The 14,355-nt window shown below is 51.7% G+C and overlaps 1 protein-coding gene across 2 annotated transcripts in view; it reads left to right on the top strand.

Moving 5' to 3' along the window:
* Positions 1 to 14,355, top strand: part of GRM7 (glutamate metabotropic receptor 7) — a 184,750-nt gene that overhangs the window by 147,016 nt on the left and 23,379 nt on the right. For both annotated transcript variants that reach the window (XM_056501854.1, XM_056501853.1), the window contains exon 8: positions 778 to 1,713. In XM_056501854.1, coding sequence (XP_056357829.1) covers positions 778 to 1,713 — 936 coding nt within the window. The remainder of the gene's footprint in view (positions 1 to 777; positions 1,714 to 14,355) is intronic.

Here is a 14,355-nt window from a genome sequence, read left to right as displayed (position 1 = left end):
AAACCAGCCCCAAGCCAGGCCTAAGCCAGGCCTAAACCAGCCCCAAGCCAGGCCTAACCCCGTGCTGTCTGTCCCGCAGATGGAGGAGATGCAGTGGGGCGGCGGCGTGCGGGCCGTGCCCCCCTCGGTGTGCAGCCAGCCCTAAACCAGCCCTAAGCCAGGCCTAAGCCAGGCCTAAACCAGCCCTAAACCAGCCCTAAGCCAGGCCTAAACCAGCTCTAAACCAGCCCCAAGCCAGGCCTAACCCCGTGCTGTCTGTCCCGCAGATGGAGGAGATGCAGTGGGGCGGCGGCGTGCGGGCCGTGCCCCCCTCGGTGTGCAGCCAGCCCTAGGTGTGCAGCCAGGCCTAAGCCAGGCCTAAACCAGCTCTAAACCAGCCCCAAGCCAGGCCTAACCCCGTCCTGTCTGTCCTGCAGATGGAGGAGATGCAGTGGGGCGGCGGCGTGCGGGCCGTGCCCCCCTCGGTGTGCAGCCAGCCCTAAGCCAGGCCTAAACCAGCCCCAAGCCAGGCCTAACCCCGTGCTGTCTGTCCCGCAGATGGAGGAGATGCAGTGGGGCGGCGGCGTGCGGGCCGTGCCCCCCTCGGTGTGCAGCCAGCCCTAAACCAGCCCTAAGCCAGGCCTAACCCGTGCTGTCTGTCCCGCAGATGGAGGAGATGCAGTGGGGCGGCGGCGTGCGGGCCGTGCCCCCGTCGGTGTGCAGCCAGCCCTAAGCCAGGCCTAAACCAGCTCTAAACCAGCCCCAAGCCAGGCCTAACCCGTGCTGTCTGTCCCGCAGATGGAGGAGATGCAGTGGGGCGGCGGCGTGCGGGCCGTGCCCCCGTCGGTGTGCAGCCAGCCGTGCCGGCCGGGCGAGAGGAAGAAGGTGGTGAAGGGGATGCCGTGCTGCTGGCACTGCGAGCTGTGCGACGGGTACCAGTACCAGGCCGACGAGGTCACCTGCCTGCTGTGCTCCTACAGCGAGCGCCCCAACGAGAACCGCACCGGCTGCCGCTCCATCCCCATCGTCAAGCTGGAGTGGCACTCGCCCTGGGCCGTCATCCCCGTCTTCCTGGCCATGCTGGGCATCGTGGCCACCATCTTCGTGGTGGCCACCTTCATCCGCTACAACGACACGCCCATCGTGCGCGCCTCGGGCCGCGAGCTCAGCTACGTGCTGCTCACCGGCATCTTCCTGTGCTACATCATCACCTTCCTGATGATCGCCAAGCCCGACGTGGCCGTCTGCTCCTTCCGCCGCGTCTTCCTGGGGCTGGGCATGTGCATCAGCTACGCCGCGCTGCTCACCAAGACCAACCGCATCTACCGCATCTTCGAGCAGGGCAAGAAGTCGGTGACGGCGCCGCGGCTCATCAGCCCCACCTCGCAGCTGGCCATCGCCTCCAGCCTCATCTCCGTCCAGCTGCTCGGCGTCTTCGTCTGGTTCGCCGTCGACCCGCCCAACATCATCGTGGATTACGATGAGCAGAAAACCATGAACCCCGAGCAGGCCCGAGGGGTTCTCAAATGCGACATTACGGATCTACAAATCATTTGTTCCTTGGGCTATAGCATTCTGCTCATGGTGACGTGCACTGTCTATGCCATCAAGACTCGGGGGGTCCCAGAGAATTTTAATGAAGCCAAACCCATTGGATTCACTATGTACACTACCTGTATAGTATGGCTTGCCTTCATTCCAATATTTTTTGGCACTGCCCAGTCAGCAGAAAAGGTAGGTGAGAGTGCACAGGTACCTGAGGATTCTCTGTGGTTGTAACGACGTGCTGGTGCTCAGCTTCCCGTGGATTCCCAGCTGAGCTCTCCAGTCAGCTCCTTCCTGCCTCAGGGCAAGCTGTGGCACTGTTCTCCTGGGCCATTCATTTGATAAACTGGCAAATGATCAATAGCAATCACATTAGCCATTAGTTTTATTGTTGCATCTATTTCAATTGTTTCTTTGCAGCAGGATAAGTGGGAATTAGCTGTCATATTATCCACAAAGAGGCATCTCCTAACTAAATCATTTGGAATACAGGATGTAAACAAGGAAACTGTCGAAAAGTGCTGGGGTGGACTCCTGTGCCTCTGGACCCGAGCCCTGAGGGCCGTGTGGAGTCTGAGGGGGGCTGAGAGCAGCCCCAGGACAGTCACACCTCGGGGTGAAGGGCCTGCCCCGAGCTCTTGTGGCTGAGCCCAGCGGCTCTGGTGATGCCCCGTGATGCAGATTCACTTTTACTCCTCTCTAGAGAGAAGCTGTCATTTCAGAGGGATTTGGTAAATTCCTCCAAGTGCTGTATTTAGAGAGCAGGGGTGATTCTGGGCTGTGCTGAGCTCTGTCAGTCTGGTTTACCCCTCCAGCCCAGCCCAGCCTGGAGGAAACTGCTGCCACATCCTTCCCTGTGGTGTGCTCTGAATCCAGGCATCCCTCTCCTGTCCCAAATGCTCCCCCCAGCCCTGCCCCTGTTATCCCCAGATCCTGAGCCCGCCCTTCCTCGTGCAGGAAACAGCTTTGGCTTCTTCTTTTTCCACCTCTTATTTTCATTTCACATTTGTTCTCGAGCACAGAGGGAACAGGTCAGTGCTGTGGGTGGAATTACTGTGTCTGCTCAGTGGCAGAGGCTGCTGGCAGCACCCAGAGCTGCTCAGCAGTGACAGTGTGAGGTTCCATGTGCTCCTGGAGCTGAGCTTAAACTCCTTAAAGCTGGGCTCTGGGGGCGCTGGGTTGTGCTCAGCCCATGTGGGACAGCAGAAGGGATGGTGGTGATGATGATGATGGTGATGAGATGATGATGATGATGGTGATGAGATGATGATGATGATGATGATGATGAATCTCACCCAGAGATTTCCCCCAGAGCACAGAGGATGGGACAGGGCAGGGCAGGCAGCCCCTCACTGTGCTGTGCCCCAGCCTGGGGACACTGGGGACATTGGGGACACTGGGGACAGCAGTGGCTGCTCTGTGCTGCTGGGGCTCAGCCCATTCCTTGGGCTGGAAGCTGCTCTGTTCTGTCCAGCAAAGCCCCCAGTGTGACCCCTTTGTGTGTGGAGGACCCAGGTCCTGTCCCTGTGTCCCTGTGTCCTTGTCCCTGTCCTCGTGTCCCTGTCCTTGTGTCCCTGTCCCTGTCCCTGTGTCCCTGTCCCTGTGTCCCTGTGTCCTTGTGTCCCTGTCTCTGTGTCCCTGTCCCTGTGTCCCTGTGTCCCTGTCCCTGTGTCCCTGTCCCTGTGTCCCTGTGTCCCTGTGTCCCTGTCCCTGTGTCCCTGTCCCTGTCCTCGTGTCCCTGTCCTTGTGTCCCTGTGTCCCTGTCCCTGTGTCCCTGTCCCTGTCCCTGTGTCCCTGTCCCTGTCCTTGTGTCCCTGTCCTTGTGTCCCTGTCCCTGTGTCCCTGTGTCCCTGTCCCTGTGTCCCTGTGTCCCTGTCCTCGTGTCCCTGTCCCTGTGTCCCTGTGTCCCTGTGTCCCTGTCCCTGTGTCCCTGTGTCCCTGTCCCTGTCCTCGTGTCCCTGTCCCCGTGTCCCTGCAGGGCTGTTGGGGCAGAGCTCAGTGCCACCCCCAGTGCTGGCCCTGCCCTGCCCTGCACAGAGCTGCTCTGCAGGAGCTTTGCTGCTTTCCTTTCCTTCCTGGCACTCATTTTGGCTGGGGGTGCAGGGATTGTGCTTTTTGGTGCTTGCTACTGATTTCCTGTCAGATATTTCCTCTGGAAAATATTGTGCCTTAGCTTAGCCACGCACGTCTGTGCTGAAATGGAAATTGCACCTGCTGGAAAATCTCATGCAGCACGATCTTTTAAACTGAGGAATGGGGTTATATATAACACTGTGGGTTTCAGTGTATGGATTTATTTTATTTTATCGATAAATACAAGCATAATGTTGTTCAGGAGAAGGCATATTGAAAACACCTGCCTTGTTCAGGGTAGAGAATAACACCTCCAACAACAACAAAAAAACCTGAGCAATGTGCTGCAGGTAATTCATAAAAGGTGAATAATTCAAGCAGGAGCTGCTGAGCAGGTGGAGGGAGGCCAGGTGTGAGGAAGGGCAGGAACCTGAGTTTCTCCAGGATGGAGATGAGGCACATGGGAGGTGGCAGGTGGTAAAAGCAGGTTCCAGTCCTTCTTACAGCTTGAGTTCACTCAGCCTGTTTCTTTGTGCACCAGCAGAAATGGAGAGAGCACAGTGGGAGTGATTTATGGGTCAGCTGGGATCTGTGTCTGCCAATGCAGCAGTGGATCCCATGGGTGTGGAATGTGCTCATCCTTGCCAGGCTCCAGCACCCCTGGAGTGCCCAGGGCTGGGAACAGAGCTCTGAGCTCCTGCTCCCTGCCTGGGAACTCTGCTTTGGGGGGTTCCTGTAGTGAGTACATATCCCAAACTGCACCTTGCAGGGGCAGGACAGCTCTGGGGACAGGAACTGTGCTGTCCCTGCTCAGAACAATCCTGCATGGCTCTGAGCTGAAGGAGGGGAGATTTAGACTGGATATATGGGAGGAATTCCCCCTGTGAGGAGGGGAGACCCTGGCACAGGGTGCCCAGAGAAGCTGAATGCTCCCCTGAAATCTCATTTTCTCAGATTATGTCATTGATAGAGAGATGTCATCGTTGCATTTTCATATTTCTCAGAGGTTCTGCTGCCTCAGAGCTCTGAGTGCTTTTATTTAGTAATTGTGCTAAGATTAAAATAATAGATGGCTGGATGTGTTTACGAGCCAGTGAGAGCTGTCAGCGTGCTCCTGAATATATCCTGCCTTGGGATTCTTTCCTTGAATGATCCTCAGGCTTTTCTCAAGTTAAAAAAGTTCCAACCAGGACTGAGTGAGGGGTGACTTGTTCAGGCTGTCCTGCTTGGGAGCTTTATTCTTCCTGCAAGGATGAGAAAAAGGGAAAAGCTGGAATAGGGAAGAGAGTTTTGTCACCTTCCATCAGTTATTTTTTCATGAGCTTTCAGCTGTAAACTGTTGGAGGGTTTTTGGGGGCGTTTTGTAGGTTTTGTAATGAAATTTGAAGTCCCTAATCCCATCAGCTCTTCCACCTTCCTTCTTGTTTCTCTAGGTTTTTTTTCAATGCCCCTTTTATTCAAATCAATAAGCAGGGCAAGTCAGGCATATTTGGCAGCAACACTTTTACTTATTGTGTTGAGTGTTCCATAAATACTATAATTTAAAGGCACATGCAAAATGGGTCCTTGTTCAGATTAAATAATGTCACATTAGCACAGGAGCACTTCAGTCTCTGTTCTATTTTTTGGTGGAACTAAATTACCCTTCAATTCCGTGTAACACAAATACCAATTAGCCAGGTAGGACACACTTTTATTTTCTCCCTTGGGAAGGCTTGGGCTGACAGTTGCTATAGCAACTCTACATATGTGGATTTGGGAGTTATGAGGAATTTAATGCAACATTTGTTGGAGTTTTACACTGTGGAGAAAACCAGGTTTTGAGGCTTGCAGGGAATGTGGCTGAGTCTGGGGCTCTCACAAGGACAAGTGTGCATTGCAGCTTTCGTTTAAATTCACAAATTAAAACCACAAACTCCTGGTAACAGCAATTTCTAATGAAATTTTACTTTCACTTCACTCATCACTTCATTGTCTGCATGTCCAGATGCTGAAGTTCTTAAAGTTTTCCAGCCTTGATTGTATCCCTGAGAACACCCTGGAGTTTCAGGATCTGGCATTAGAGCGTCCTGGGTCCAGCCTGGACTGAGGAGCAGCTCAGACCCTCCAGGCTGCAGATCCTCACAGCACAGGGAATTCTAGAAAATCCCCTTTGGTGGAGTACTGGGGTTCTGCATTTTAACTGAGGAGAAATTCAGTGTTCTTTGAAATCTAGGAGTGAAATTATCAGTGGAATTTTTGGAAGGCTGATAACCTTCAGCACAAAAGTGATCCTGCCTAGGTTTTGATCAGGTTATGTAACAACACTGCTGAAAAGTGTTTAAATACCCTTGTGAGAACCTTTGGGTGTTTGTAGAGTTTCAATTCTAATTTCTGTGGAACTAAACACAAGTTTTAAGCACAGCTTCTGGGCAAAGTTCTCAGTAAGGTTTCCTGTATTACCTTCTGCATTCATTTGGCCTCCCCAGGGGGAAGGGAGGCTGTGACCAGCCAAACCCCAGCCAGATTAACAGGTTCTGGAGGTGTCACTGCTGCTGATGGTTTCACCCTAAATGGGAGCTCAGGGTTTCCATGTGTGTCCTCGAGGTGCTGCAGGATCCCAGGTCCTGGAGCTGCTCATCTCTGGCCCGTTTTCCTCTCCCTGATGCCCTGGGTAGAGCTTTGTTCCCTGAACAGACACTCACAGTGACCTCTGAGGCTCCTGGAGGAGAGAACATCCCAGGAAACTCGGGATGTTCCTGACTGGGCTGGTTCCTGGAGTCCCTCTGCCACAAAGGCTGGAGAAGAGAAAGAAATTCAGCCAGGAGAACTTGGTGCCCAAGTGTCCCACAGCCCCACACTCAGGTGCAGCAGAGAGAAGGGGGGATGTGTCCCTGGGGGATGTGTCACTGGGGGATGTGTCACTGGGGGATCTGTCAATGGGGGATTTGTTATTGGGGGAATCTGTGACTATGGGGATTTGTCACTGGGGGATCTGTCAATGGGGGATCTGTCCCTGGGGGATGTGTCAATGGGGGATTTGTTATTGGGGGATTTGTCCCTGGGGGAATCTGTCACTGGGGTTTGACAAGACAGGGATGGCTTGGGAAGGAGCCTCTGCTCCTCAAGGTGGTGTCTGGAAAAAAACAAGACATTTTGATAATAAACACTTTTTTGGCTTGTATTCCCAAGCCAGGGCTTTCCTGGGAAAGGGGTTCCTGCCTTTTCCTGTCCTGTCTGGGGATTTGCACCCCAGCTCAGGCAGGCAGTGGCAGCTGCAGGACACAGCTCTGTGCCTGGCCATGCCCAGGCAGCTCTGCCCAGGCAGGAGCAGCACACGTGCACACCCTGAGCCAAGCAAGGGCTGATTGCAGTAATTAGATCCTCCTCAGAAGACCATAAATTAACGGTGATTATGATTCCTGAAAGAACAGCAGCAGAAGGTACAAGTAACGTTGCTCTGCTTTATCACATTTGCTGCATTGTAATGCTGCTTTAATGTTAATATGTACTTTTGTAGTAAAATCTAATTGCAAACACGGAGCAGGCAGAGCCCAAGGCCACAATCGTGTTGCACATAATTACCTGGGGAGGGGGGGCTCCCCAGCCAGCAGTGCCACCAGCAGAGCCAGGCAGGGCAGGGCTGCCAGGTAATTAACAGGCAGCTAATTGGGGGAATGGTCATTTACTGCAGCAGTGTCTGTCGTGGGGCAGCGATGGGTGTCCTGCCTCACAGGACATGGGCTCAGCTAAGAAGTGACACTTCATTCCTGTCCCCAGGTGCTGCTGTGTCACCCAGGGACCCTCTCAGCAGCTGCTTTGATGTTGGCAGTGAGGGATCTCTTTGCTCTGGTAATTCCAGCCTTCTCCATTCTCAGCTGTGCTGAGGAAATTGAAAAAAAAAATAATTTTTTTTTTTTTTTTGGAAGATGGGAAAATAAATGGACCCCAAAAAGGGCGCACACACAGTGTCAGGAAAGGAAAAGTGGGGAAGGAGGATATTACTGCCCTGGAATTCTGGTGCATACTTAACTGCCTCTGGCTAAAAAACAACACAATTTTTAAAGGGAAAAACCTGTAGGTGTTTAATGCATAGTGTTGACATGTACTTTTTTTGTTCCTCTTTCTTTTTCCTTTTTTTTTGGAAGATGTAGAATTGCCAGGAGGGTTTTACATCTGAAAAGCCATCTCTGCACGGGCCCCTGGCAGCCCCGTCAGGAGTTTTTATCTGCAGCACAAACTGACAGCCCCTCACCGGGAAATAATTGCGGCTCCGTGGAGTCCAGGCAGTAATTACTGTGTTGATGAAACTTTTCTCTTTGCTTGCGTTGTGATACCTCTGAATGTCAAACTCACTTGGGCTGACAACATAATTTCCCCAGCAGAGCTCTTGCATCACCCCTGGCACGCTGCTGGGCGGGGCTGGGGGTTTTTCCAGTTTGCTGAATTCCCGGAAAACATCTCAGCCTTGCAAAGCTCTGTGTTGGGATTAACGCTGAGCAGAGCTGGGCTCGGGGCAGCCACCCACAGGAACCAGGGGTGGCTGTAGAGATATGGAATAGCTCTTCAAGGGGAGTTAAAAGGAATCAATCACTAAATAACTGGCTGCAGACAGGGCAGGGGCAGTCTGTTGGGATGTCTGTACAGGCAGTTCCTGTTTGTGAGCGTGTATTTCCACAGGCACGGTGGAACCATCCCTGGGAGTGCCCAAAATCCATCCCTGAGAGTGTTCAGAATCCATCCCTGGGAGTGCTCAGAATCCATCCCTGAGTGCTCAGAATCCATCCCTGAGTGTTCAGAATCCATCCCTGAGACTGCCCAGAATCCATCCCTGGGAGTGCTCAGAATCCATCCCTGAGTGCTCAGAATCCATCCCTGGGAGTTCAGAATCCATCCCTGAGTGCTCAGAATCCATCCCTGGGAGTTCAGAATCCATCCCTGAGTGCTCAGAATCCATCCCTGAGAGTTCAGAATCCATCCCTGGGAGTTCAGAATCCATCCCTGGGAGTTCAGAATCCATCCCTGGGAGTGTTCAGAATCCATCCCTGGGAGTTCAGAATCCATCCCTGGGAGTTCAGAATCCATCCCTGAGTGCTCAGAATCCATCCCTGGGAGTTCAGAATCCATCCCTGAGTGCTCAGAATCCATCCCTGAGAGTTCAGAATCCATCCCTGGGAGTTCAGAATCCATCCCTGGGAGGGCTCAGAATCCATCCCTGGGAGTTCAGAATCCATCCCTGGGAGTTCAGAATCCATCCCTAAGTGCTCAGAATCCATCCCTGGGAGTTCAGAATCCATCCCTGAGTGCTCAGAATCCATCCCTGGGAGTTCAGAATCCATCCCTGAGTGTTCAGAATCCATCCCTGAGTGTTCAGAATCCATCCCTGGGAGTTCAGAATCCATCCCTGGGAGTTCAGAATCCATCCCTGGGAGTGCTCAGAATCCATCCCTGGGAGTTCAGAATCCATCCCTGGGAGTGCTCAGAATCCATCCCTGGGAGTTCAGAATCCATCCCTGGGAGTTCAGAATCCATCCCTGAGTGCTCAGAATCCATCCCTGAGTGCTCAGAACAGGCACTTCAGGAGGGGATGTGGTGATGAACGTGCTGGGGATGCTGGTTCATTATGGGATTTGGTGATCCCAAAGGTGATCCCATGACTTTAATGAACATTTTGAATTTTCTGCGTGTGCAAGGCTTCAGGTAAGTGTATCACAAAGGTGATGTGGTTCCCCAGAGGGGCTGACACATTCCTGCAGCCATCATGCTCAGAAATAGAAATTGCCTCATGTTTTGTCTTTGAGGCATAAGCTCAGCAGAAGGTAAAGAGAAACAACAGTGAATTCTTGTAGGCTGAAGCAAAATTTGTGTCCCAAGCCTACCTCATGGAAAGTGATTTGGGGCATGTTTGTATTCTGCAATAACAGCTTTTCTTGCACTGTTGATTGCTCATCAAACACCATCCATTCTGCCCTGAACTGCCTCTGGCACAGCAGGGAAAGCCGAGTTCAGCCCTGCCCAGCCCCAGTCTGGGGCGTCACCAGTGAAAAGCAATTTGTGATTGTAAATTGGGTAACTCAGTGCTCACAAATCCACCTTGGCCTTACCTCTAGAGACTCTCACTGAGTGCAGAGGGAGTAGGAGGACAAACCATGGGATGAACAATATCCTCTCATCCCCCTCTTGTTCCCTGGGATTTACATCTCCAGCGTCAGAGCAGCCTGTAATGTTTCATGGAGACAATTAAATATCATTTGCAGACAAGACAGCTCTTTGTAGTGGTTGCACAGATCCTGCTGAAATGCTGAGCTGGAGCAGTAATTCAGCAGCAAGAGGAGGAGATGCACTGGAGAGCTCACATGGACTCTCAGGTGCTGGGAAGGAAAAGCAATGGAAATCAATTCCTTTAGCCAAGGTGCTTAAACGTGATTAGAGCTGGAGAAAGTCTTGTGAAACCCGGTATTAGGGAGTAGTTAAGATTTATTCTGGTGCCTTAATTGGAGGACCAGGGAAGTCAAGTGATTTGATTCTGCAGAAGTTCAGAATCAATGTTGTTTTAGCAGGTTTTATTGACTGGAGGATGAGCTCTGATAACGACTGGGATAAGGAAGGGAGATCAGGGCTGGAGCAGAGCAGACCCAGCCCAGCTGTGCTTGGGTCTGACCGGACCAGAATGAGATTTTCAGCCCTGGGCAGGTGTCACAGCGGCTGCAGGCACCAAAACCAGGCTCTGCTTTCCTGTATCCTGTTAAAACAGATTTAATGTTACAGATTCACATCAGCGTCTGCGGCTCGTTAACTTCTGTCAGGCCACGGAGGAGTTAAACACGTTGTCAGGAAATGAATCCACAAACACCAGAGGTTATGTCCAAAAAGGAGACAGATGAGTCCTTTTGCTTTATTCCAATAAAGGGAGAGGCCATGGGGCATCCCCTGGGATCTCTCAGATTTTTGGAGGACTCACCTCCTTTTATCCCAATTTCCCTCTCTCTGTCCCCATTGCTGAGGTACTTGAGAGGCACAGACTGCCCAAACACTGATACCTGAGATTCCCCTCTCATGTACAACCCTCCCTTTTCATTTTTAATTCTTATGGAATTCACAGTTTTCCCCCATTGCTTCTTTCATCTTCCAATATTCCATTTCATTTATCAGCAAACCTGCAGTTTGTTTGCAAAGGCAAATCTCTTTTCCCATTCATCAATCCGTGGAATCCATCCCATTGTTTCTTTTATCTCTAAGTGCTTGTTTCATCTCCCAGCAGACCCACAGCTGGATTGTAAAGACAAACCCGACATTCCTCTCAATGTGAGCTGATTTGGGTTTAAAACTCGGGTTTTTCTCCCCAGCTCGCTCTCAGTCCCAGCACCCCGAGTGAAGATGCTGCTGGGGAGCTGTGAATAATTCCGAGTGTTATCTGTGAGTTCTCTCTGCCTGACTGCGGGAGGAGATTCCAGAGTTTCCCCGGAGCTGGGGATGAGGAACGGGAGCTGCCCTGGGCTGAGAATGGTTCGGGTATTGCTGGAAATTGTCAGATCAGCGCCTGATCTGAGATGGAGATTTGGGTTATTCCAACCACAAAAAGGCAGTGTTAGGTAATTAAGAGCGAGGCAGTGTTAGGTAATTAAGAGAGAAGCTCTTCCCTGATGCTCTGGATTAGCGTTGGTACCTCCCAAAGATACGGGGGAGCGACTGGAGTTTGGCAGGCCCTGAAATGACAGAGTCTTTGTAATTAAATCGCGTTTAAATGAGCACCTAAATGATCTTGTGTTGGGGATTACCCATTCCCGGTTTAGCACAACAACAGCCGCCCGAATTCGAGCCCAGGATTGCACAGAGCCGGGGCAGGGATGATGAGGATGAGGATGCGCTGGGCAGTTTCCATGGCAACGGCGCGTTCTAATTGCGGTCCATTAGCAGCAGCCAGAATGGGCTGGCTCCAGTCACTGAGTTAATGAAATGCAAACTCGCGGCTCTGAAGGAATCATGGAGAAAATGAGCAGCGCCCGGTGTGCCCCGAGCTCATCCCGGACCTTCCCTGCTCCTGGGGTCTCCTGCCTGGGATGGGCGATGAGGAGGGTCAGGGAGCCCCTGCGGACCCCCTCGGATGGGCACTGGCACCCGGGGATGCCTCTGGCACCCGGGGATGTTGCTGTGACCCGAGGATGCTGCTGTGACCCGGGGATGCTGCTGTGACCCGGGGATGCTGCTGTGACCCGGGGATGTTGCTGTGACCCGGGGATGCTGCTGTGACCCTGGGATGTTGCTGTCACCCGGGGATGTTGCTGTGACCCGGGGATGTTGCTGTGACCCGGGGATGCTGCTGTGACCCGGGGATGCTGCTGTGACCCGGGGATGTTGCTGTGACCCGGGGATGTTGCTGTGACCCGGGGATGCTGCTGTCACCCGGGGATGCTGCTGTGACCCGGGGTTGCTGCTGGCAGAGCTTAGTGTGAACTGTCCGTGGTCCTTGCAGGGACATCTGAGCAGCCCTGTGTGTGTCCAGCCTGTGTAAGGCTTGAGCTGCTGCCCACACCTCATGTCTGACCGTTTATTTTTATTCTTGTTTTGATGCTTAAATGGCTTTTCTTTAGTAGAAGGAATTCTTTTCCTTGTGCCAGGGTTTAACTCCTAACGATGGCTGGTCAGGAGCAGAGGCTTTGCTGCCTTATCCAGGAATCTTCCCTTCTTTCAGGCAGCTCTGCCACTCTCCCTGTTCACTTTCATCCTTCAGAAAATGAAATCGTTTTCACAGGATGGTTTGAGTTGAGAGGGACCCTAAATCCCACCCAGTGCCACCCCTGCCATGGCAGGGACACCTCCCACTGTCCCAGCTGCTCCAGCCCCAGTGTCCAGCCTGGCCTTGGGCACTGCCAGGATCCAGGGGCAGCCACAGCTGCTCTGGGCATGCTGATAAAGAAATCAATTAATGAAAAAATAACCCAGTTATAATAATAAATGAATTGCTGACTGCTCTGGGTACTTGCCTGCAGCCTCCAGTCCCCCCCAGCACATCCCACACTCCATCCCCAGCCCTGTGGTGGCAGAGGACACGTCCAGCCATAACAAGTTTTCCCTAAGTAGCCACAGCAATATGTAAATGCTCTGGTTTAGCTAATAATTACATTATCATTTCAAAAGTCTCTGAAAAACTGGCTTGCTTCATATATGTATGTTTGTCAGTGCTTTTATTGCCAGTGCTCTACTCCAAAGGCCTTTAAAGAGAAGTAATAAGTGTAGGATTGGCCTTTCCCTCTCCCCCTCCTGCACTGACACTGGCTTGCACTTCAAATTTCCCTGAAGTTCTCCAAGCAGAATTAGATCTTACTTTGTATGCAAATCCATGGAATAGATTCTCAGGATGGGCCTGGCTCAAACTTGACTGACATTGAAAGATTCCAGCTGGATTTTGGGGATTTGTAGCCCTGGGGGAGGTGAAGTGACCCCAGTCTGTGCTGGGCACGGGCAGCTGAGTTTATTTTCTGCTCTGGAATGCTTTGTGTGCCCCTGGGGACATCCCAGTGCCCTTGGGGACACCCCAGTGCCAGTCCCAGCACTGAGCAGTGCCCACCATCCTGCAGAGACACAGCCCTGGGGTCTCACTTTATTTTCCTCAAAATCCCAAACTGAGGGTTGCAGGGTTGTTTTTTTCTCCTTTTACATTGAATTATTCAATAGCTGAAGTGAGCAAAATTAAAGATTTCTAGGCTGGTGACGTTTGGAATATAAGAAGGATAGCAAAATCTGTTTCATTTGAACTCTAATCTCTGGTCATGTATAAAATGAATAAAATGCAATAAGTGTGGAGAAATATGATTTACAGCAGCAGCCAGAGTCTGGCTCTGAATACCCGAAAATGCCAAGATTGTGTGTCAGTCAATTTAGCAGTGCAGTGGTGAGGGGGAGAAATGCAATGAAGGTTTTTTCTTTTCTGCCTTTCTTTTTTTTTTTTTTTGTTTTCTGGAAGAAGTGACAGATGAAGAATTATTTCTAGCTCAAAAAACCAAGTGCTCAGCCCGTGAGAGAGGGAAAAGCCATTATTTTAATAATAGAAGTTGAGGATGTACTTTGCTCCTGCTGCACTTTGTGTTTGCCTCTTTTAGTGATGTGTAACTTATTTTAGAGCTATGATCACAAACAGGAGTGCCAGGCAAGAGATGTCAGACAGTTCTGAGGATTGATAATGGGATTTCTGGAGCTCTTCCCTCTGGCTGTGCCTGAAATCCAGCCAAGCCCTGCTGTGGCTGCAATCTCTGATCAGCCCCAGACCCCTGGGGGAGCCTGGAGGGTCTCAGGACACTCCTGCACTGGGGAATGGCTGGGATCCTGTGGGGGGACTGCACCCACTGCAAATTCTGCCCTTCACCTTGCCCATGTGTGCCATGTCCATGCCCATCACCTTGGCCATGCCCATCAGCTGTGCCTCCAAGCAGCTCCTGGGCACCTTTGTTGTCTCTGTAGCTGCTACAGAAAGCCAAGGAGCTCTTTCTGCAGCAGAGAAGAGCAGGAATCTGCTGGATATTGTCTGTATGGCCTGTGTGACTTGTGGGATTGCCTCTGAGGCTGCTCCTGTTCCTCTCTCAGCCATCAGATGCTGTTTGAAAGCAGCACTTGCTTTTCCATTGCTGCTCTGTCCAATTATCTGGCTAATTTAATTTCCTTCCAGATAAGCTGTTAGAGTTTCTGTCTCAGGCTGGAGAGACAAAATTCCTCCTCTTCTACATCTGCATCAGAACCCTCAGAGCAAGTGCTTCAGCATTTGCTGCTTTGAGTTATCACATA

The sequence above is a fragment of the Oenanthe melanoleuca genome, chromosome 12 (genome assembly GCF_029582105.1).
Source record: "Oenanthe melanoleuca isolate GR-GAL-2019-014 chromosome 12, OMel1.0, whole genome shotgun sequence".
In the NCBI taxonomy this organism is placed as follows: Eukaryota; Metazoa; Chordata; class Aves; order Passeriformes; family Muscicapidae; genus Oenanthe; species Oenanthe melanoleuca.
This window is presented reverse-complemented; position numbering and strand designations above follow the sequence as displayed.